The 19,896-nt window shown below is 36.6% G+C and overlaps 2 protein-coding genes across 9 annotated transcripts in view; one reads left to right on the top strand and one right to left on the bottom strand.

Annotated features, from left to right (window-relative positions):
• Nucleotides 1–3,918: 3,918 nt before the first annotated feature.
• On the top strand, nucleotides 3,919–13,749 carry LOC123769953 (zinc finger protein 665). 4 transcript variants are annotated; one of them, XM_045761459.2, is made up of 3 exons: nucleotides 3,919–3,998; nucleotides 6,730–7,495; nucleotides 10,348–13,749. In XM_045761459.2, exons 2-3 carry the CDS (start codon nucleotides 6,752–6,754, stop codon nucleotides 12,217–12,219), a joined length of 2,616 nt encoding a protein of 871 aa, XP_045617415.1. In that variant the 5' UTR covers nucleotides 3,919–3,998; nucleotides 6,730–6,751; the 3' UTR covers nucleotides 12,220–13,749. The 4 variants fall into 4 exon arrangements, with proteins under 4 accessions (XP_045617415.1, XP_045617416.1, XP_069157178.1 ...); XM_045761460.1 differs by having other exon boundaries at nucleotides 3,956–4,015; XM_069301077.1 differs by lacking the exon at nucleotides 3,919–3,998 and adding an exon at nucleotides 4,032–4,144.
• Nucleotides 13,750–15,883: 2,134 nt separating this feature from the next.
• The window catches only part of mys (position-specific antigen beta subunit myospheroid), a 28,522-nt gene continuing 24,509 nt past the window's right edge, over nucleotides 15,884–19,896 (bottom strand). For all 5 annotated transcript variants that reach the window (XM_045761469.2, XM_045761468.2, XM_045761472.2 and 2 more), the window contains exons 15-17: nucleotides 19,272–19,415; nucleotides 18,095–18,234; nucleotides 15,884–17,313 (exon numbers count right to left, since the gene is read on the bottom strand). In XM_045761469.2, coding sequence (XP_045617425.1) covers nucleotides 17,248–17,313; nucleotides 18,095–18,234; nucleotides 19,272–19,415 — 350 coding nt within the window. In that variant the 3' untranslated portion in view covers nucleotides 15,884–17,247. The remainder of the gene's footprint in view (nucleotides 17,314–18,094; nucleotides 18,235–19,271; nucleotides 19,416–19,896) is intronic.

The raw sequence follows: 19,896 nt of genomic DNA, 5'->3' as shown, positions 1-19,896 counted from the left end.
GGGCCCCTTCCTGGCTCATGGGCACTGTGGCCCCCTTACCCAGATAATGGGCACTACCATCAGATATGTTGTTATTTTAGATTCATCTACAGTACTCTTGAACAAAAAGTTCCATGCAGCACGGGCTATGGTGAGCCTGTCGTACTTACCTGGCACAGGAGATGTGTGCTGTCAGTTTGTTATATAAGAATGTTATAAATATCATTTGAAATGGGACCTTAATCCCAAGCCTTTCTTGCAGGCAGTCGAGTAATTATCCACTTGATAATAAAAGATCTCGCATGAACATGGCAACATATGGAGCCCCCTAGGCAACTGCCCATGTGTTACAATTTTATCTTATTACTTTACCTGATACTATTAATTAATGTAATTAGGCTAGTTCATAGCAATAGCTAATTACTGTACTGTTATTTACCTTCATTATACACATTATATTATTATGCAGTTTACAGTTAATTTATTTATAATACTTTATATATTTTACGGTTTACAATTCACTTATTAATTAATTTCTTATATTAATTATAAGTTAAAAAATGTATTCCCCAGCATGAGTATCAGTCACCCTAGCTACAAATGGGGCCCAAACAAGATGGGTATGGGTTGCATAATAAATGAACTAAAACTAAACCTTAATTGCACTAAATAGGTACCCCGGAAGTTATATAACTAGTGTGGGTTGTATCCTGGGGAAAGGTTAGTGGTTGGCCTATAACTAAGGAGACCTCGAAAAACCAGCCATTCCTGTCCCTAATAACGGGAACCTATGTTATTTGAACAATGAGAAGGGAGGGCTTCTGTGGTGCCGATACATGAGCTAAGCGTCATGTATAGGCACCACAGCATGAGCTAAGCGTCATGTATAGGCACCACAGCTTCTTGCGGGTCGGCGTTCGATCCCCGATGGTCCAACGGGGATGGTCGTTGTTCCGTCCATACTGGCTTAGTGCTTTCTCATCATAATTAACTTACCTTAAGAACATAAGAACATAAGAACAAAGGTAACTGCAGAAGGCCTATTGGCCCATACGAGGCAGCTCCTATTCTATAACCACCCAATCCCACTCATATACTTGTCCAACCCGTGCTTGAAACAATCGAGGGACCCCACCTCCACAATGTTACGCGGCAATTGGTTCCACAAATCAACAACCCTGTTACTGAACCAGTATTTACCCAAGTCTTTCCTAAATCTAAACTTATCCAATTTATATCCATTGTTTCGTGTTCTGTCCTGTGTTGATACTTTTAATACCCTATTAATATCCCCCCGGTTATTGTCCATTCATCCACTTGTAAACCTCTATCATGTCACCCCTAACTCTTCGCCTTCCCAGTGAATGCAACTTAAGCTTTGTTAATCTTTCTTCATATGAAAGATTTCTAATTTGGGGAATTAACTTAGTCATCCTACGCTGGACACGTTCAAGTGAATTTATATCCATTCTATAATATGGCGACCAAAACTGAACTGCATAATCTAAATGGGGCCTAACTAGAGCAAGATATAGCTTGAGAACCACACCAGGTGTCTTGTTACTAACGCTGCGATTAATAAATCCAAGTGTCCGATTTGCCTTATTACGAACATTTATGCATTGATCCTTTTGTTTTAAATTCTTACTAATCATAACTCCCAGATCCCTTTCGCAATCCGACTTCGCAATCACAACACCATCTAGCTCGTATCTTGTAACTCTATCATCATTACCTAACCTCAGAACTTTACATTTATCAGCATTAAACTGCATCTGCCAATCCTTTGACCATTTCAAAACCCTATCTAGATCAACTTGAAGTGATAGTGAGTCCTCCTCCGAATTAATTTCCCTACCGATTTTCGTATCATCGGCAAATTTGCAAATGTTGCTACTCAAACCTGAATCTAAATCATTTATATATATTATAAACAACAGAGGTCCCAGGACAGAGCCTTGAGGCACTCCACTTACAACATTTTCCCACTCTGACTTGATTCCATTTATACTAACTCTGTTTCCTTTGGTATAGCCATGCCCTAATCCAGCTTAATATAGCACCCCCAATACCATGAGACTCTATTTTTTTAATCAGTCTTTCATGTGGCACTGTATCAAAAGCTTTGCTAAAGTCAAGGTATACAACATCGCAATCCTTACCACTATCAACTGCCTCAACAATGCTAGAATAAAAAGATAACAAATTTGTTAAACATGAACGGCCATTTATAAAACCATGTTGCGACTCAATTATTAATTTATGTTTTTCAAGATGAAGACGAATTTTATTTGCTATTATAGATTCGAGTAACTTTCCCACAATAGACGTTAGGCTAATTGGTCGATAGTTAGACGCAAGTGATCTATCTCCTTTCTTAAAAACTGGTATCACATTAGCAACTTTCCAAAACTCTGGCACTCTGCCTGACTATTGATTTATTAAATATGGTTGACAGTGGGTCACAAAGCTCCTCTTTGCATTCTTTAAGCACCCTAGCAAACACTTCATCCGGCCCTGGGGATTTGTTTGGTATGAGTTTTACTATTTGTTTAAGAACATCCTCCCTGGTAACTGCTAAACTCGTCAACCTGTCCTCGTCCCCACCCACATAGACTTGTTCGGCTGAAGGCATATTGTTAAGTTCCTCTTTAGTAAATACAGATACAAAATATTTATTAAAAATACTACTCATTTCTTCATCACTATCTGTTATTTGACCTGTCTCAGTTTTTAATGGACCTATCCTTTCCCTAGTCTTAGTACGATATAACTGAAAAAACCCTTTAGGATTTGTCTTTGCTTGCCCTGCTATGCGAACTTCATAGTTTCTTTTTGCTTTCCTTATCTCTTTTTTAACATTTCTAACCAGTTGTACGAATTCCTGTTCTAAAGTGACCTCCCCATTTTTAATCCTTTTGTACCAAGCTCTCTTTTTACCTATAAGGTTCTTCAAATTCTTTGTTATCCACTTTGGGTCATTAGTATACGATCTATTCAATTTGTATGGTATACTACGTTCCTGTGCTTTGTTTAGAATATTCTTAAATAAGTTATATATTGAATCCACATCGAAATCCCCATTTAAGTCACCTATCGCTGGGTTCATGTCTCGCTCCAAGACCGGCCCACACCCCATACCAACCTTACCTTCTTTCGTTATTGATATGGGCATCACCTGCGTCTATAATTAAATGTCTTATTTTGTTTTAAATACTATTCCGAGGAAAGTTATGTTTATTCACTTTATACACTCAGTAAGACCATTATAGTTAGAAATTTTATATTTTTGTTTCAACATTTACGTAATTCTATAGGAAGTGTTGGGTAATTTCACGGGCCATTCCTTTGAACTTTGAATAACTATTTAATTCACTCCAAAATATTGAATATATTAATATACGTCTGTAACCCTTTCCACCACCGCCCACGGAATGGGTATAGGGTGCATAACAAAGAAAGAATCTGAACTGAATACTGGAATACACATTTTTTTTTATTTTGTACGCAAAGTTTGCTAGTATAGAATAGACTTACATCCTCATGTTCCTCTTTATTACCATATACGACTATATAACCATCATGTGGCAGCACATATATAATTGCCGTGCTAATTATTCAGATTGTTTATTCAGGTAAAGGTACATCCATTGAGTTACATACATAATGATAGATTTAAAGATAGAGAGAGAGAGTACATACAATACCTAAAGCCACTAGTACGCATAACATTTCGGGCAAATTATTAAATTAAAAAAAATTATTAAAAAAAAAGAAGAAAAGTTTTGAAATGGCTGTATCAAATCGAGATTGTGAAAAGAACATCAAATTACACCTCTCCTCCTCCCCTATATACCAATCAAATGCTATAATTAATTACAATAACTTTAGAATAAATATAAACCACTATATATATATACCGTAGTCTGTTTTTTGTTTAGTAGAGTTAGGTTTACTCTACGTGAAATTCACGGCCATTTTAGTTTACTTGTGTTTACGGGGCTGCTTGGGTGGTGGCGGTAGTATTTCTGGCTTTGTGGGTGTTACGGAGGCGTGTCTGTGGTTTATATGGGTGGTGTCTGCTGGCTTGTGTGGTGCTTGTTACCTGGTGATGGATAAAAGGGTTTACGGGGGCGAGATTTAGTGGGAATGTTTGAATATAATGGTGAGGGACTCCTTAGGTGAGGGGCGACCAGCCATGTTATGAATCTCTGAAAGCCGACCCGTGGACTTATGTCTGGTGTTATTCTTGCTCTCACTATCCTCAGTTACACTCATACTGCCCTTATCCTCATGCAGTTACACTCATACTGCCCTTATTTACTCTCATACAGTTACCCTCATACAGTTACACTCATACTGCCCTTATTTACCCTCATACTGCCCTCAGGTACACTCGTACTGCCCCTATTTACCCTCATACTACCGCTATTTACCCTCATACTGCCCTCAGATACACTCGTACTGGCCTTATTTACCCTCATACAGTTACTCATACTGCCCTTATTTACCCTCATACAGTTACTCATACTGCCCTTATTTACCCTCATAGTTACTCATACTGCCCTTATTTACCCTCATAGTGCCCTCAGATACACTCGTACTGGCCTTGTTTACCCTCATACTGCCCTCAGTTACACTCGTACTACCCTCAGTAATTCATACTATCCTCAGCTATCCTCGTACTGCCCTCATACATACTCGCACTGCCCTCATGTGCACTCGTACTAGGCAAAGTTACACTCATAGTGGCCTAATTTAGTCTGGGTTAAGTTATCATCCTAATACATTTAACTCTAAACTCTGACACGTTGAGTATGAGTAAGTGTGGAGGTTACAAGCTCCTCCAGGACACAGGAATTCAGCCATATTTATTGGATTACTCACATTGGCCTCCTTTATTTTCCAAATACTGCTAGAGGTAGCCACATACGCTGTGTGTTCTGTACTTGTATGTTAGGTCCTAAAATCTGTCAAAACTGGAATTCAAGAAAATTAATATCATACTAAAATGTTATTGATCATATTGGTTTACAGTGAAAGGTATACTTTTAACTCAATTGGCCAAACGTAGTACCGTACTTCATTTTGAATTGATGCCATCAGATGATTGGATTGTATAAATTTTGTTAGGTCTACATCATATTCTACACTATATCTATTTTGTATTGCTCAAATAATGCTTGAAGTATTTGTAAAATAATCACCATGTACCAGATTTAGTATCAAAGTCTTCAAAGAACAGATGGCCACAATATTCAAATCATACACAGGCGTTTCATGCAGTTTCTTTTTTTATATTGTTTAAACTTTATAACTTCTTAGGTTTTAAAATTCATTAGTGAACTGACTTGTTTATGAATTGACCTGTATCCCCACATTACGTACCTTAACAGATTTTATTTGCCACATAACGTGGTGGAGGTGGGGTCCCTCGATTGTTTCAAGTGTGGGTTGGACATGTGTATGAGTGGGATTGGGTGGTTATAAATAGGAGCTGCCTCAAATGAGGCAATAGGCCTTCTGCAGTTGCCTTTGTTCTTATGTCAAAATTTAGCTTCAAGCCCTTGCTTCATTGCCGGAATATTTATAGTAAAAGTTAAAATGTGTGTTATAGGAGTTTTGTATGGGTTAGGGTAAAAAATAATGCAATTTGACATTGCCATGTCAGCAACGTATCTCAATGGGTGATGTGTATGTCGCTTGGTCCTGCAGTTTAGCCAAGTACAAAAGGACTGTCCAAGTGAGGCCATGCTACATCATGGCTATAATTTAAACAACCCAACCATGAATATCAGAGAAACTTTTGTGTCATGTATATTATGGAAAGGTGCAATTTTTTTGTATATACTACAGTACTTGGTTAGCCAAAGAACCAGTGGTTTTGGCTTGTAACTAGATGGGTGACTGCATGAGCACAAGGGCGAGGCTTAAAGATGAATGAATGAGTGGTAGGTGCAGTGTAATGCTGACAAATTACTTAGCATTCTGAAACAAGATGATTAAAGGATTTGTTTGACTTAGGCTTTCAGCTTAACTGTGCCTCCACAAGCTGAATTAGTTATGTAAGCCTTATTTGGCCACTTACCCAAGGCTTGTGAGCTAGTTAGCCATCATAAAGTGACACTTCGATTGTCATCTTTTTTTATTATTATTATTATTATTATATAAAGGTTATGGTCTTGTCACTATATTAATTTATAAATTTTAGTCGACACAAGTTTATTGTCCGTATGTCACTACTGTAGTACAAATAGCTGGGGCTTATTGCTAGGAATTGCATATCTAACGAGTGGTTATTTAGAAGGTAGCGTGTGTGTTTACTTTTAGCCATTTTCTTATTGTAGGGAAATGTTATGAATAAATAATTATAACTTTTACCTTGCATTATTAATTACTGTGATGAGTAATGTGGAGGTAGAGTACGTATATATTACCCTGGAGAGGCAGTGTTAGGGTAGGTCGCAGCCATGTCAAGCATCATTACCTTGCCTCAGTTGAGGCACGGTAATGTTGCTTCGGTGCCTTGGTTAATGATGCCTTGGTGCCTCGGGTTTTACTGCATGTTAATAACAATTTTGAATCAATTATTTTAAGTAATTAACAACCCTTTCTATACTTTAATTTTATACATACTGTATAACAGTATACAGTATTACTCTGTATATACAGAGTAATATTACATGTTTTCAGTTGTCACTTGTATCTTAATGCTAAAGTTGTTAAAAAAATTATATTTTTTTTTTTCAGAGAGGAGGATAAAAACAGGAAAATGTCGCCAAAAAACAAAAAAAAGGAATCGCCTAGAAAACAGCTGGACATCACATTATTCCTCTCTTCACAACCCAAGTCAGCAAAGAGAGCAAGAGAAGAGGAATCTAGTGGCCAGAGTCGGGACCAGAATGAAGTGCACTCTCCCAATAAAAGGATAAAGCAAGTAGCTAAAAGCATTAAACAGGAAGCGACTAAAAGCATTAAACAGGAAGCAGCAAACATTAACAAAACTAAAAAGAAATCTGCCAACAATAATAATAACAACAACAATAATAATAACAATAACAGTGCTGAAGCAGAGGGTCTTAAGACACAAGCAAGTCCCAACAAGTCCAAGAAATTGGTAAAAACTGAAAAGATAGACAAGTCAAAGTTGGTAAAAAAGGAGGCAAATAAGACTTCATTGAACAATGTAAAAGCAGAAAATAGTCGCCTTATTATTGTACCTGATGAAGAGGGTGAGGTCATTGGTCCTTACAACGTTGAGGAAATAATAGTGCCTGAAGTGCTTGACAGAGTAACTGCACCAGAAGTAGAACCAAACACTCCAGCTCATGATGGAGCGAGTATCGTGTCGCACGATGCTAGCAGTATCACTGAAACAGGCAGTGATAGGGATAATATTAACCTGGATAAGGATGGTAATGATTTGGACATTGATAGCCCAGACAGTCCTGACGAGGATCCTTCAACTCTTCCATCTCAGAAGGTTACAGTATTGCGATCCAATTCAGCAAATAAGGTGAGACTTGCTTCTTACTTACACGATTACATACTGCCACATTTATACATCTTTTTGTAGGAAAATGCATTTGGCCTTTTTTCCACACTTATAAATGTGCATTTCTGTGGTAAAAGTTGCCATTTAATAGCTTAGCATGTGTAAATGGTAATTGGGAGTTGGTGGATATGTGGGTGGATTCATCCAGCTTTGACACTGGTGGATGAGTAGTGCTGTTCCCTTGTAGATGTGTAGCGCTTTTCCTTGGTGGATGGGTAGTGCTGTTCCCTGGTGGATGGGTAGCACGGTTCCCTGGCAGATGGATTCTGATAGATGGATAGTGGCATTTCCAAGTAGATAGGAAGCAGTGTTTATTTCCTAGGGGATGGGTAGCACTGTTCATTGGTGGATGGGCAGGGTTGTTCCTTGGCACATGATTGTGAAATTGATGTGGGAAAATGGTTGTAATGTTTGTCACTACGTATAAGATTTTTGTTTGTCATAAATATTTTTTTACCATAGTTCTTCTGTTGACCATATGTTTATACATAAGCATAATAATGTACATAAAGACAAAAAGGATAGCGTTGGAATAGAGGAAATTTGATTTTATTAATTATGTCCTGCATGGGAATGAACCTGAGAAGCAGGTATTTTGCTTCATTTTTGGCATAGATTAATTTTGTATACAATACTGTATATCATAGCTTAGTAGCAAATAGAATCATTGTAACGTACAGTAAATACTGCCAGTATACAGTATACTGTGCATCATCAATTTATATTTAACCCCAGGGCTGCTCTTGTGATTATAGTCTGCAAAACGCCAGACGCAAGAAAAAAAGTGGGTTAATATGTGTTCCCTGATCATGGGGGGAAAAATAATAATTAAAAATTATTTTGCGCGCAATAGGGCGAGGAAGTCTGGCAAAATTGAGGCACTGACACACTAAGCGTCCCGGGCTGATCTCCACCCGCACTCTCAGGCGGGAGTTGCCACAAAAATATTATTACTCGATTATTTCAATGTCTGATTTTTTCAGTTTTTTTTTTCAGTAATATTATTCAATAGTGTGTAGTGTGATATATTTATATAATAAAATGTGTGAACCAACTGTACAACTAAGCTGGTATGGCGAGTCAAGACAATAATTGAGGTCGCCACACAGTCAGCTGACGCTCCCTTCCCTCCCTCCCTCACTCGCCAACATTCCTCCTCCCATTATACTGTTTGTGCTGTTTTTACACTATATACACACATTACATAGAAGTATCTACATGTTTTATTCACTATAGCTGAACAACTAAGCTGGTATTGTGTCCAAACAACATAGTGGCCACAAAAACTGTTTGACAAGTGAAACAACAGCTACCAAACGACACCACTATCCTCAACAAAATGGTTCCTGCTAACATACTCCTTTTGCTGTTATTACACTCTATACACATATTATATATAAGTATCTACATTTGTGTTCACCATAGCAAACCACTAAGTTGGTATGGTGAGTTCAACCAACAAAAGTGAGCTGCCACACCCAGCCACCCCTCCCTCCCTCCCACCTTTAACACCTTATGTGCCAACATTCCTCCTCCCACAATACTGTTTGTGGTTTTATTACACTATATACATATGTTATAAGTATCTACACATTTTATTCACCATAACTGTACAACTTAAGCTGGTATGGTGTCCAAAAATAGGGGCCACAAAAAAATGCATGACAAGTCACACAGCAGACGACAGCCCCACTCCCTCCCTCGCCAACACCTCCCTCAACAAAATGGCTTCTCTCAACATACTCCTTTTGCTGTTATTATACTATACATACATTATATATAAGTATCTACATTTGTGTTCACCATAGCGAACCAATAAGCTGGTATTGTAAGTCTAGACAATAACAGGTTGCCACACAGTCGGCAAACGACGCCACCTCTCCCTCCCTCCTCACCAAGATTATCACCAAGATTACTCCTCCCACCATATTATGCACATTGCAAATTCTCGCCACAATTCTATAATTGTCAGAATCCTGGTCACTAAATTCTGTAAATGAATAATTTCCACAAGTTTATTTTGTACAGGAACATGAGGTTGTTTGAAGATTCTTAGATGAACAAAGCAATGGCAGTGTGCTGTGGCTAGCACACGGTCATTGTACAGTCTTTTATCAAAGTCAGGCTCTTCGGAAATACTATCATCATGGCTAAATAATACCAGTTGCATATATATTTTGGCATTTTTAGGCGATGCTGTGGTCACAAGCTGAACAGCAGTGCTGTTAGCTCATGTTGCATATGCCAGTCTTGGTTGCTCACTCAGTACTGAGGCTCACACCTGGGAATGTTGCCCATTTTTTTTTTTCTGGCATCTGTTTGCAAGAGCCCTGAGGAAATTGGTGAACCCTGTATAGCCACGGGACTTTTAAATCTTACGTGGTACTCCCTACCATACATAGCTGTGGTGCGGCATCCTACAATAGTTACTCACCTCGGCTATATATGTGGGTGAGTAACTATTGTACCCTGCTTTTAACCCCTTTAGGAGATAAAAGCGGGGACAGTTAGTTTCCTAAGGGAGAGGTAAGTGAAGCCTATAAAATGATTGTGTATTACTAGTATGTATCCTCAAATGTATGTTTTTCATAGTATTTGAAGGAAAGTACAGTAACAATTTATCCAGTACATTGGCCAAAAGCTAATTTGCCTTCAGTTGGCAAACAGTGAAGTGCATGTTAATTTAATTCCCTCTGATATTTGTGTGTAAATGCTTATTAATGTGTTTATATTATATTACATTATATAATATATAATATACTGTATGTATATATTATAATAATAATATATAATATTTATATTTTTTTCCCCAGGAGGGTAAAAAGAAAAGCTTTAAATGCAAAGGCTGTGATCAGGTGTTTCCAAATCGGTACTTCCTGCAGAAACACATGCTGATGGAACATGAAAACCAGCTTTATGAATGTCGCGTGTGTTCCTTCATTTCTGTGAACCCAGAGAAGTTAAAGAGCCATATAATCAAGCAGCATGTTATAAAAAAGGAGCGTGCTGAGCCAGTATCACTGGATGAAATTCAGGTCACCTTAAATGAGCTCATGTCGAAACAAACACCTCGGAAAGTCATGATGGAGGATGGGGTAGCTCTTGGACGTGATGGTAGCAACAAGATGCAGTTCATTTGTGCAATGTGTGATCGTGTATATACCAGTAAATATTCACTTGAGCGACATGTTCGATGCCACACAGGAGAGAAACCATACTCGTGTGATGTTTGCACCTTTGCTACTAGTTACCGAGAGCACATGCAGCGCCACATGACTAGTGTTCACCTTATCGTACATTCAGATGAGCCTAAACTTAAATATGCAGCCAAGAATCGAAGGAAAACTGAAGAAAAAAATGTGTCAACAGAGGATGATAAAGAGAAAGACCCAAATACTGAGAATGTAAATAAAAATGGGAATGAAAATGAAAACAAAAATGAAAGCAAAATTGAAAATATTGGAAAGGGAAATGAAAAGGAAATTGGAAATGGAAAGGGAAATGGAAAGGAAAATGAAAAAGAAAATGGAAAGGAAAATGGAAAGGAAAATGGAAAGGAAAATGAAAATGGAAACGAAAATGGAAATGAAAACGACGAGACAGATGACAATGTGAGCCCAAATTGTAGCTTAAACTCTGTAGACACAAATGACAGTACTTCATCTGCTGGAAAGAAGAGGAGAAATATATTGCGAAAACGCTTTGAATGTGCTGCTTGTGGAATGAAGGCTACTCATAAGACAGACCTTGTAGATCACATCAGAGAGAAGCATCCAAATGCTCATATTGAATCACTGGATAATGGTGATGGGTCCAAGGTTCATCTTATTGTTACAGTTTCAAAGAAGAGTATTGTAACACGACGGATGGTTATAACCTGCCCTTATTGCTCTAAAGTCTTCCATGACACTTGGAAATATAAAGTGCACATGCGATCACATACAGGTGTTAAGCCCTTCGGGTGCAGTTTGTGCTCATTTTTTGCTACTAGTAAAATGACTGTTCGTGACCACATTCATCGCAAACACAAGAATTGTGAGAATCCCAAAATTCTTTTGCGTACTGTATGTATTGATGGATCGGTAAGTCATGTTGAGCTTAGCATGCCACACAAGGAGTTCAAATGTGAATTTTGTGAAAAGGTGTTTGAAGATAACTATCATTATAAACAACACAAGAAGACTGGTCATCAAGATTCTCTACCATTTTCCTGTACTGAATGTGGTCATAGAGAATGGGCTCGAGCAAGCATCATTATCCATTGTATGCAAAAGCATAGTGATAAAGATCTTGAAGGACTTATCTTGCGCAACAATAAGCCCTTTGCTGTTGGGCCTCTCAAGCTTCCTAAGTGTCAGCAGTGTGACAAAGTTTTTCAGTACCAGTCACAGTTATATATACACCAGAAGCAACACACTGGTGAACGCAGCTTCTTTTGCGATATCTGCAGTTATCGCACCAATATTAAGGCTGCACTCGAGAGGCACATAATGAAGCATCTTGATGGTGAGCCTCCAAAGAAATCTGCAGGCAAAAAATCTACAAGGAATAAGGTTAAAGAAAGTGGCCAACCGATCGTCTTTGTTGACGTTGATAAGATAAACAATGACGTTAGCGTGGGAAAAGTAAAAAAAGAGAAAAAAGAGGGTGCTAAGAGGTCCAAACCGAAAGCTTCTGCTAAATAAGTGCCTTCCAATATATAATAATTTGTGCCTTCAGAGGGACCATACCTATTGTATTAAAATAACATGTCTTCCTTAAGAATTTCCAGACTTAGGTTATAGATTTTATGTAGAGCAAGTAAATTTAGACTGGTGCTTATATATTTTAAATAAATTGTGCTGTATTTATTATACAAATAGGCAATATAAAGTTTTGGCTGTTAAAAATACTGTATTGTTAGATGTAGGGTTTGTTGCACGATCTTTAAACAAGAGATCATTTTTATATTAAGTAAATAATTGTTCAACATTATGCAACTAGTTATATTCAGAATGAAAAGCTCCAGTACCCATCCAAAGAGAAGTGACTACAAAATGATAAAGCTACCGGTAATTATAGTACTTGCTTCCTCTTGATATTTTCTGTACTAGATATGCAGAAAGTAGATAAAAGTATTTTTCCTGTATGTTGTGAATTGTTTTAGAAGAGGCAAGTAATTTTAGTTTATTAGTGAATATATTTTCACTAGCTGTGGTGTATGACATATATATAATGTATGAGTAAAATATATTGAGCTAGCATATTATAAGTTGTAGCTAAAATGAGTATAATGTTGCATTTAAGTTGAAGCTTCAACCTGCTTAATGCTTAAACTGTATTATAGATTATATTTAAATAATCCATTTGCTAAACCTTGTTGAATTTAGTTTGTTGTTTCATAACCTTTTACCATACAGTATACTATTTTAGCAAATTTAAGTAGGTAGCCTATATCCATTTGTTTTTTAATGTTATATCAATATGTAAGTTAACTGAGGTTATGTGCATGTATTGTCTCCATTTTGTTATACTCGCACATGACCTGTTTAGCAAGTGACGTTAGGCGGATCACGTCTTCCCTTTCAAGGAAACTTGTGCCTTCCCGTATGTGCCTTACTGAAGCAACTCTCATGTAGGTGATGATGTGCCTTTAACATACCATTGTAGATGCTCTACATATGATAATACATAAGAGCTAGATGATCAAATCGTGCTCCTAATCCAGACATTTGTATAAACAATTTAGCATGACAAAAACAAAATTTGTTAAGCTAAATTAAGCCTTGGTAATAATAACTGTTAACAGACTTGAGTTATTAATTATGGTAGTACTATACAGTAGTAGTGAATATTTTGATGTGCTTGTAAACCTTCTTGTAATATTTTAAGGTACTCCTGATAGTTATTGACCAGAAATATAATTTTTGTTAATCTGTAACAGCTTATGTTTAGTGATACAGTGATATAGTCTCCCAGGTTTGGCACCTTTTTTGATCATTACTTATTGATTATTACGTATTATTGATAATTACTTATAATTGATATTTACTACTGATAATTATTCACTATAACATCTATTTGTTTAATCATCATACTGATGCCTTTAAAAGTGTAAAAGTTTTATAAATTTTAATATAAATACAGCTTTTTTTTGTTATTTTATTTTGTTTAAAAATTCCACTTTTAAAATATCAGTACATTTTATGCAAATCTGAATAAATACATTTTGACAAGTTGTGTGTATTCAATGTACCCTGTTAGCAGATGTTCTACTTTTATGTGCATGACTATTAGTGGAAGAATGTAGTTTTGATAGTGCAGGTCTCTGTTCCGTTAAGTGCCCTGCCCACAAGTTACAGTACTTGTGTGTGGCCAATACAGTAAATGACCTAGCTAGATGTTTCTTCCTGTTTCGGTAGCAAGAGGAAGGCATGGACGGAAGTTACAGAACGTAATTTATTCTTCTTAATAGGCAATTATATTTCTCTCTGGGTAAGTTAATTATCAGGAGACGGCACTAAGCCATTACGCCATCAGTAATTATTGAATCTGTATCACCGTATCTGGGAGTCGTCGTCAGCCCCCCGAGGACTGGCTCCATGCGGTTGTTCTCCCTATTCGGAAATCAGAATCTCTAGGTACATCCCCTAAGGACTTCCACCCCATTGCCCTCACGAGTTGCGTCTGCAAACTCTTTGAACATATGGTCAATGTCTGTCTGATGTTCTTATACTACCACCACCTCTTCCCTTCTCAATTCGGTTTTCGCAAGTGCCGCAGTATGACTGATGTCTTGATGAACTTGGTCTATATTCGTACTGTTTTGCTGCGAAAATCTCCGTTGTTGCTGTCCTTTTTGATCTGAAAAAGGCATACGACACTACCTGGAGATACCATATTCTGTCCTAACTTCGTTCTTTTGGCTTTCATGGTACTCTCCCTCTTCTCCTCCCACTCTTTGCCGTCTTGACGCTCTGCACCATACTGGGTTACGCCTCGGCTCTGGTGTCTTAAGTTCGATTCCTACTCTAAGCCTGTATGTTGAAACTGGCGTCCTGTCTACAGTATTGCCATGATTGCTAATGTGTTTGCTATCTTGCACAGTCCTTACAACACCCCTCACTCTTGCTTATGCTGTGCCTTGACCTTTACCCCCTCCTGTGGTACCTGTTCCCCTTCACCACTTTTTTCTGTGCAATTCTCTTACAAAATGCTCCTTTGATTTGTGTTAACAATATTCCCCTCGTGTCATTCTGTCTGCCCCAGTGGAGGGTTCCCCTTCCTGAATTTTGTAAAATCTTTACCCACTCCTACAGTTCTGAAACCTTTTCTTCACACTTTCACTTCATTTCTATCTTTACCGATGGGTCTAAATCTGCAGGTGGTATAGGCTACTCTTGTTTTTCCTGACCACACCTGTGTGTGTTGCCTGCCTCTGGAGACTAGCATTAAGTTTTGCCATGAAGATGCCATTCTATATGCTCTTCGTCAACTACTTTCTCGCTGTCAATTCTTTTATTGTAGTTTATTCTTGCAGTGTTCTTCTGGCTCTGGAGTCCCTTAATCTAGTCCATCCTGTGGTAGTCGAAATTCAACATTGTCTGTTTCTTATCTTCAGTAGATTTAAAACAGTGGAGTTTTGCTGGGTTCCCAGCCATATTTGGTGTCCTTAAGTTCAAGTATGTTTATTGAGACAAGAAAGAAATACATCTCAAAGGAATAGAATAGCTTAGGCTATTTCTATCCCACTAGTGTGTCCTTAAATGTGTGCGGACGCTGCTTAGGAAGCTATCTGCACCTGTCCCCATCTCCTGTAAAAGTATTCCTTATTCTGACTTTTACCCAGTTATTCATTCCTCCTTCCTTGCCCATTGGCAGGGTTGTTGGTCTTTTGCCACTGATAAACTGCATGCTTTTCAGAGTAGTGTGTCCCCATGGCCTTCCTCTTACCACTGTAACCGACTGTGGGAAATGGCTCTGGCAAGGTTACGTATATGCCATACACGCTCAACTCACGGACACTTAATGGAGCGCCGCTCTGCTCCTTATTGTTCAAAATGCATTGTCCTCCTTACAGTCGTGCTCATCTTTGTTGAATTTCCTGACTTCCAAGACGAGCATGTCTTGCTTTCCGGCTGTCCCTTGTCCCTTAAAAGAATCGGATTCACCAAGAATTCTATCGATATTTTTCACCTTATGTGTTTCTGTTCTCATATTGGCATCCTTTAGTGATATTTAGCGCCCTCTGATTGATTATTCCACATGTTACTTGCAAGAAAATATATCACACATTTGTTATAACTACTGCATTTTACATATATATTCTGGAAGAGCATACAAATACATTTAAGACAATTAAACAGAAGAGAGTAGTTCAATTTATTAAATAATTGTACAGTTGCTGTACATATGTATTAATTACTATCGCACTATACAAGGTGTATTTTGCTGAAAAACATTAAGTTGTCATTACAGAATACTGTAAATACATGAGATACAAATAAAGTAGCTGCCTCCACTGTGACCAAAATATTACACATCTTTTTGATTGTCCACAAACTTTGGCTTCATAATCAGAAATATAAAAATTGCTGATGAATTTAAACATTTTTCTAAATAACTTACAAGTACTAGTACTGTAATGAGGCATTGCATTTAGAAATTATAAATAATGTGGTTTCCCAAACAATGCAGTTACATTTGATCGACTGGTTTTTAATTTGTTCTATTTCGATATAAAATTGTATTATATTTAACATTATACATTAGTAAAGCTTCAAAACTATCCCAGTAAATATGGTATATTTTTGTATTAAATATAATTATACATTCTTAAATAACAAGTACAGCATTATATAAAATAAAATTACACTAAAAACTGAAAGCACCTTTAGAGCTAATTATATACAAAGATTTCATATCAAACATTTTTCCATTGCAAACTTGGATACATTCACACTCATTTTCCAATGCATTTTCATAAAAAAAAAATTACAGATAGTTATACATACATTTTCATCAAATTTGCAACAAGACAACTTAAAGCCTTATGAAACACATTAACGTACTCTTTCCCATCCCAACTCACAAGTTAGCTGTTTTTAATCCAATCTTGTTACTTTTACATCCATAGGATATAAAGGATATAGCACAATATATAAGTAGAGAGCTTTACTTAATAATTTGATAATTTTATTACATTTTAGCATCAATGGTCTTTTCTGTACTTATACTGTGATCATTAGAAAATTTCAAACTACAAAAGTGCTTTGTAGTAAGTTTTGTCAGTTTTTTGTGCAAATATGGAGCAGTATTATATATCACTGTTTAATATTGGTATAAATCACTAAGTTATACTGTATATTATTAACTAAGTATAAATACAACAAAGATACATCTGAAAATGCCAGTCTATAACATGAGAAAAAATAGGTTTAGTACTAAACTTGATAAAACTTCCACTACAATTGGCACATATCACACTGGATCGTCCAGCAAACCTGATATACCATTAACTACATTACATACACATACAATTATATGAATATATGAGACTAGCCTAATATTATCAAGAGGTTCAAGGCATAAGCTAATGTTACATGTGAGTTTCTATGAACACGGAATTCACGTTTATTATAAACTACAGTACTAGCAACCAGTTCCAGCACTTTTAAGGCTAACATATCAAATATGTTTTCAGATCCTAGAATGAGATCAAAGAAAATGGCAATTTACTTGCCACCATACATGGGGTTCTTAAATGTTGATGTTGCCTGCTTGTAGATGGGATTCTCACCCTGTAAACAAGTGAATAAAACAATTAATATACCGAGAGCTACAGATGTGGTAACTTAATACAACATCCCGCAAGTCTACATGGTCTCTGTTATAAGAGACCGTGACTTGTACACCAACTTTTAGCAAGTGTTAGTTACTACGTAATGTAAAATTACAATTTGTTAAAGTTTTGTAGATTAATAGGATATTTAGCCTAGAGCTACAAAAGTTGGAATATTTTGCTATAGCATTATAAAATAAAACTAAACATTATTTGCATAAATAATGACATTTGTACAGTAATTTCATATTCTAAGCAGGGTATTATGAAAACTGTGTCTATAATAGTTTATCAGTTTTCTACCTTCCCTGACACTACCTTACTTCTCCTCTCCCATATCAGTTCCACAATACAGTAATACAATCTGAAAGGGTGATCAAAATCCACTACGTACTAAAGTTTCTTGCCTTCCAAACACTATTGACTAAATACAGTATTATCATGAGCAGGCAAATTTTTTCTTCAGTGTAGAATTAATTCACCACTTCATTATATATGTCTGTGTGTGTGTTTTTAATACTATTATTGTATTCTGTTTTTCTATTTCCCTACAGCATGGCCCATACAATGTCCACTCTTGCTTCTAATTTTCTCATTAACGTAAATCTCAAAAAATTTATTTGGATATTACACAACTTTTACTCCCACAAATGCATTATACTGGTAAGTCATGTGGCCATTCCTGTTAGGTCTGAAATCATCCCAATTAATACAACCAACAATACGTTTAGAAGACTTACTGTATCCCATCTAGCCATCATGCGTTCCTTTTCAAAACGTGCAAATTCCCGTTTGTCATGGATGGTAGTGAGAACCTTCCACATCAGCAGGAGCGCCAGTCCCACCGCAACAATTGCACCGATCACACCAAGAACAATTCCTTCAAGAAAAATACAGATGTAAGATAGTAAATACTGTACAAAAATGTAGACCAGATTTTCTTAAGTTTAAAAGCATATGCACATCAATCTGAATTAATTTGGGTCAGACCCTATTACTACAAAAAAAAAAAAAAAAAAAAAACACACTGTAATCAGCATTACAATAAAAAAGAGCAAAGTTCTATGCACTGCCACTCAATGGTCAAAAAATCCTCCTGTATTACCGTTTCTTATAGGAATTAAAAATATGTTGTACAGCTAAAGTAAAGACATTTGATCCAAGCACTGCAAAAATAATGGCTGAAGCACAGTAATTAAACAATTTTCCAAGGCATTACAGATATCCAAATTAATTCAGTATTTTATGCCTTATCAATACTGTACATTGTATGTATACACAAAACCTAAAGCAGTGTGTATTAAGCATGAGTAAGTTATCAGCAACAAATATCCCTAACAATGCAGTTCAAAATTTAACAACTTTAAACTGAAGCAAAGGGAGATAAAAGGGAAATTAGCCAGTGACCCTGTTGCAAATACTTACCAAATGACCTACTTAGTCATGCATGATACAGCTTGGAATTTTTACAGTAAAATGATGTAAAATTCAATTATCTTGGGATATTTTGCAACAATATATCAAAGTCAATGCAAAATAGCTAATTTCTTGATGAAATATGGCCAAGGCACAAAGATAAACCTCAACAAATTTAGTCAAATTTAGTCCAAAAGCGGACATGAAAAGACACATTACCTCCAAGTGTAAAAAATTATGATAATCAGATAAAAAGCAATTGTAACATTAGCTACAGTATTACTGTACACATGTTCTTGGGTCAGCCACCGTCATGTCAACCACAAACTATGTTTGTCAAAAGAATTTACAAGTCCCAAGATCTCCAGTTCCCCAGTGCCCTAATTTTGTAGAAAAGAGCTTACAAATAAAAAATTACAATAGAATCACATAGTCAGTGTATGCTATCATGGAACTCATGCAAAACATTTGCCGTAATAGGACATCAACAAAAATACTAACCAAGAATATCAAGTTTTGGTGGACATTCAAGGGTCTGCTGAACACGTACTATGGGTTCCTTATTCTCATCGTAGCCGTATACAAACTTGAAACGGCAATCATTTTCATCAAAGAAGCTGCACAGTCGTTCACCTTCTTCCTCAACTATAAGAAATAAAAAATACACAGAATTAGACTGTACTCAAAGTTAAAACACAAAATTCTGAACATTATGGATAAAGATTATTGCAGTTCCTAAAGCAATGTATAATACAGTACAGTAATTACCTTTTAATTATTCTACATTAGTAAAACAGACTAGACAATTAATTCTGAAAGTTTACCTATACAGTACTGAACATATATCTACTACAATACAAACACTAAGGCCCTGCAGACGACGCATCACAAAGTGGCCGATATGAATCCCCAAACCACACACTAGATGAAGAAACTACAGTACCACGTTTCAGTCCATCCTGGACCATTATCAAGTTGTATGCCACTTTATAATGGTCCACAATGGATTGAAGCGTTGCTGTTTCTTCATCTTCGGGTGTGTGTAGTGTGGTCATCAATTAGGCCTTGAAAAATAAATCAGGAATGAGTATGAATCAATATACACACACACAAACAGTAATGCCAA

The sequence above is a fragment of the Procambarus clarkii genome, chromosome 45 (assembly GCF_040958095.1).
Source record: "Procambarus clarkii isolate CNS0578487 chromosome 45, FALCON_Pclarkii_2.0, whole genome shotgun sequence".
In the NCBI taxonomy this organism is placed as follows: domain Eukaryota; kingdom Metazoa; phylum Arthropoda; class Malacostraca; order Decapoda; family Cambaridae; genus Procambarus; species Procambarus clarkii.
Note: the sequence above shows the minus strand (reverse complement) of the source record. Positions and strands in the feature narration are given on the sequence as shown.

What these genes read in the sequence shown, in the direction of transcription:
- LOC123769953 (XM_069301075.1), top strand. Translation starts at nt 4,129, where the DNA reads ATGTTTGAATATAATGGTGAGGGACTCCTTAG. An exon ending in AATGGTGAGGGACTCCTTAG is followed by an intron (nt 4,161 to 6,729) that starts GTGAGGGGCGAC and finishes TTTTTTTTTCAG; the next exon opens with AGAGGAGGATAAAAACAGGA. An exon ending in GATCCAATTCAGCAAATAAG is followed by an intron (nt 7,496 to 10,347) that starts GTGAGACTTGCT and finishes TTTTTTCCCCAG; the next exon opens with GAGGGTAAAAAGAAAAGCTT.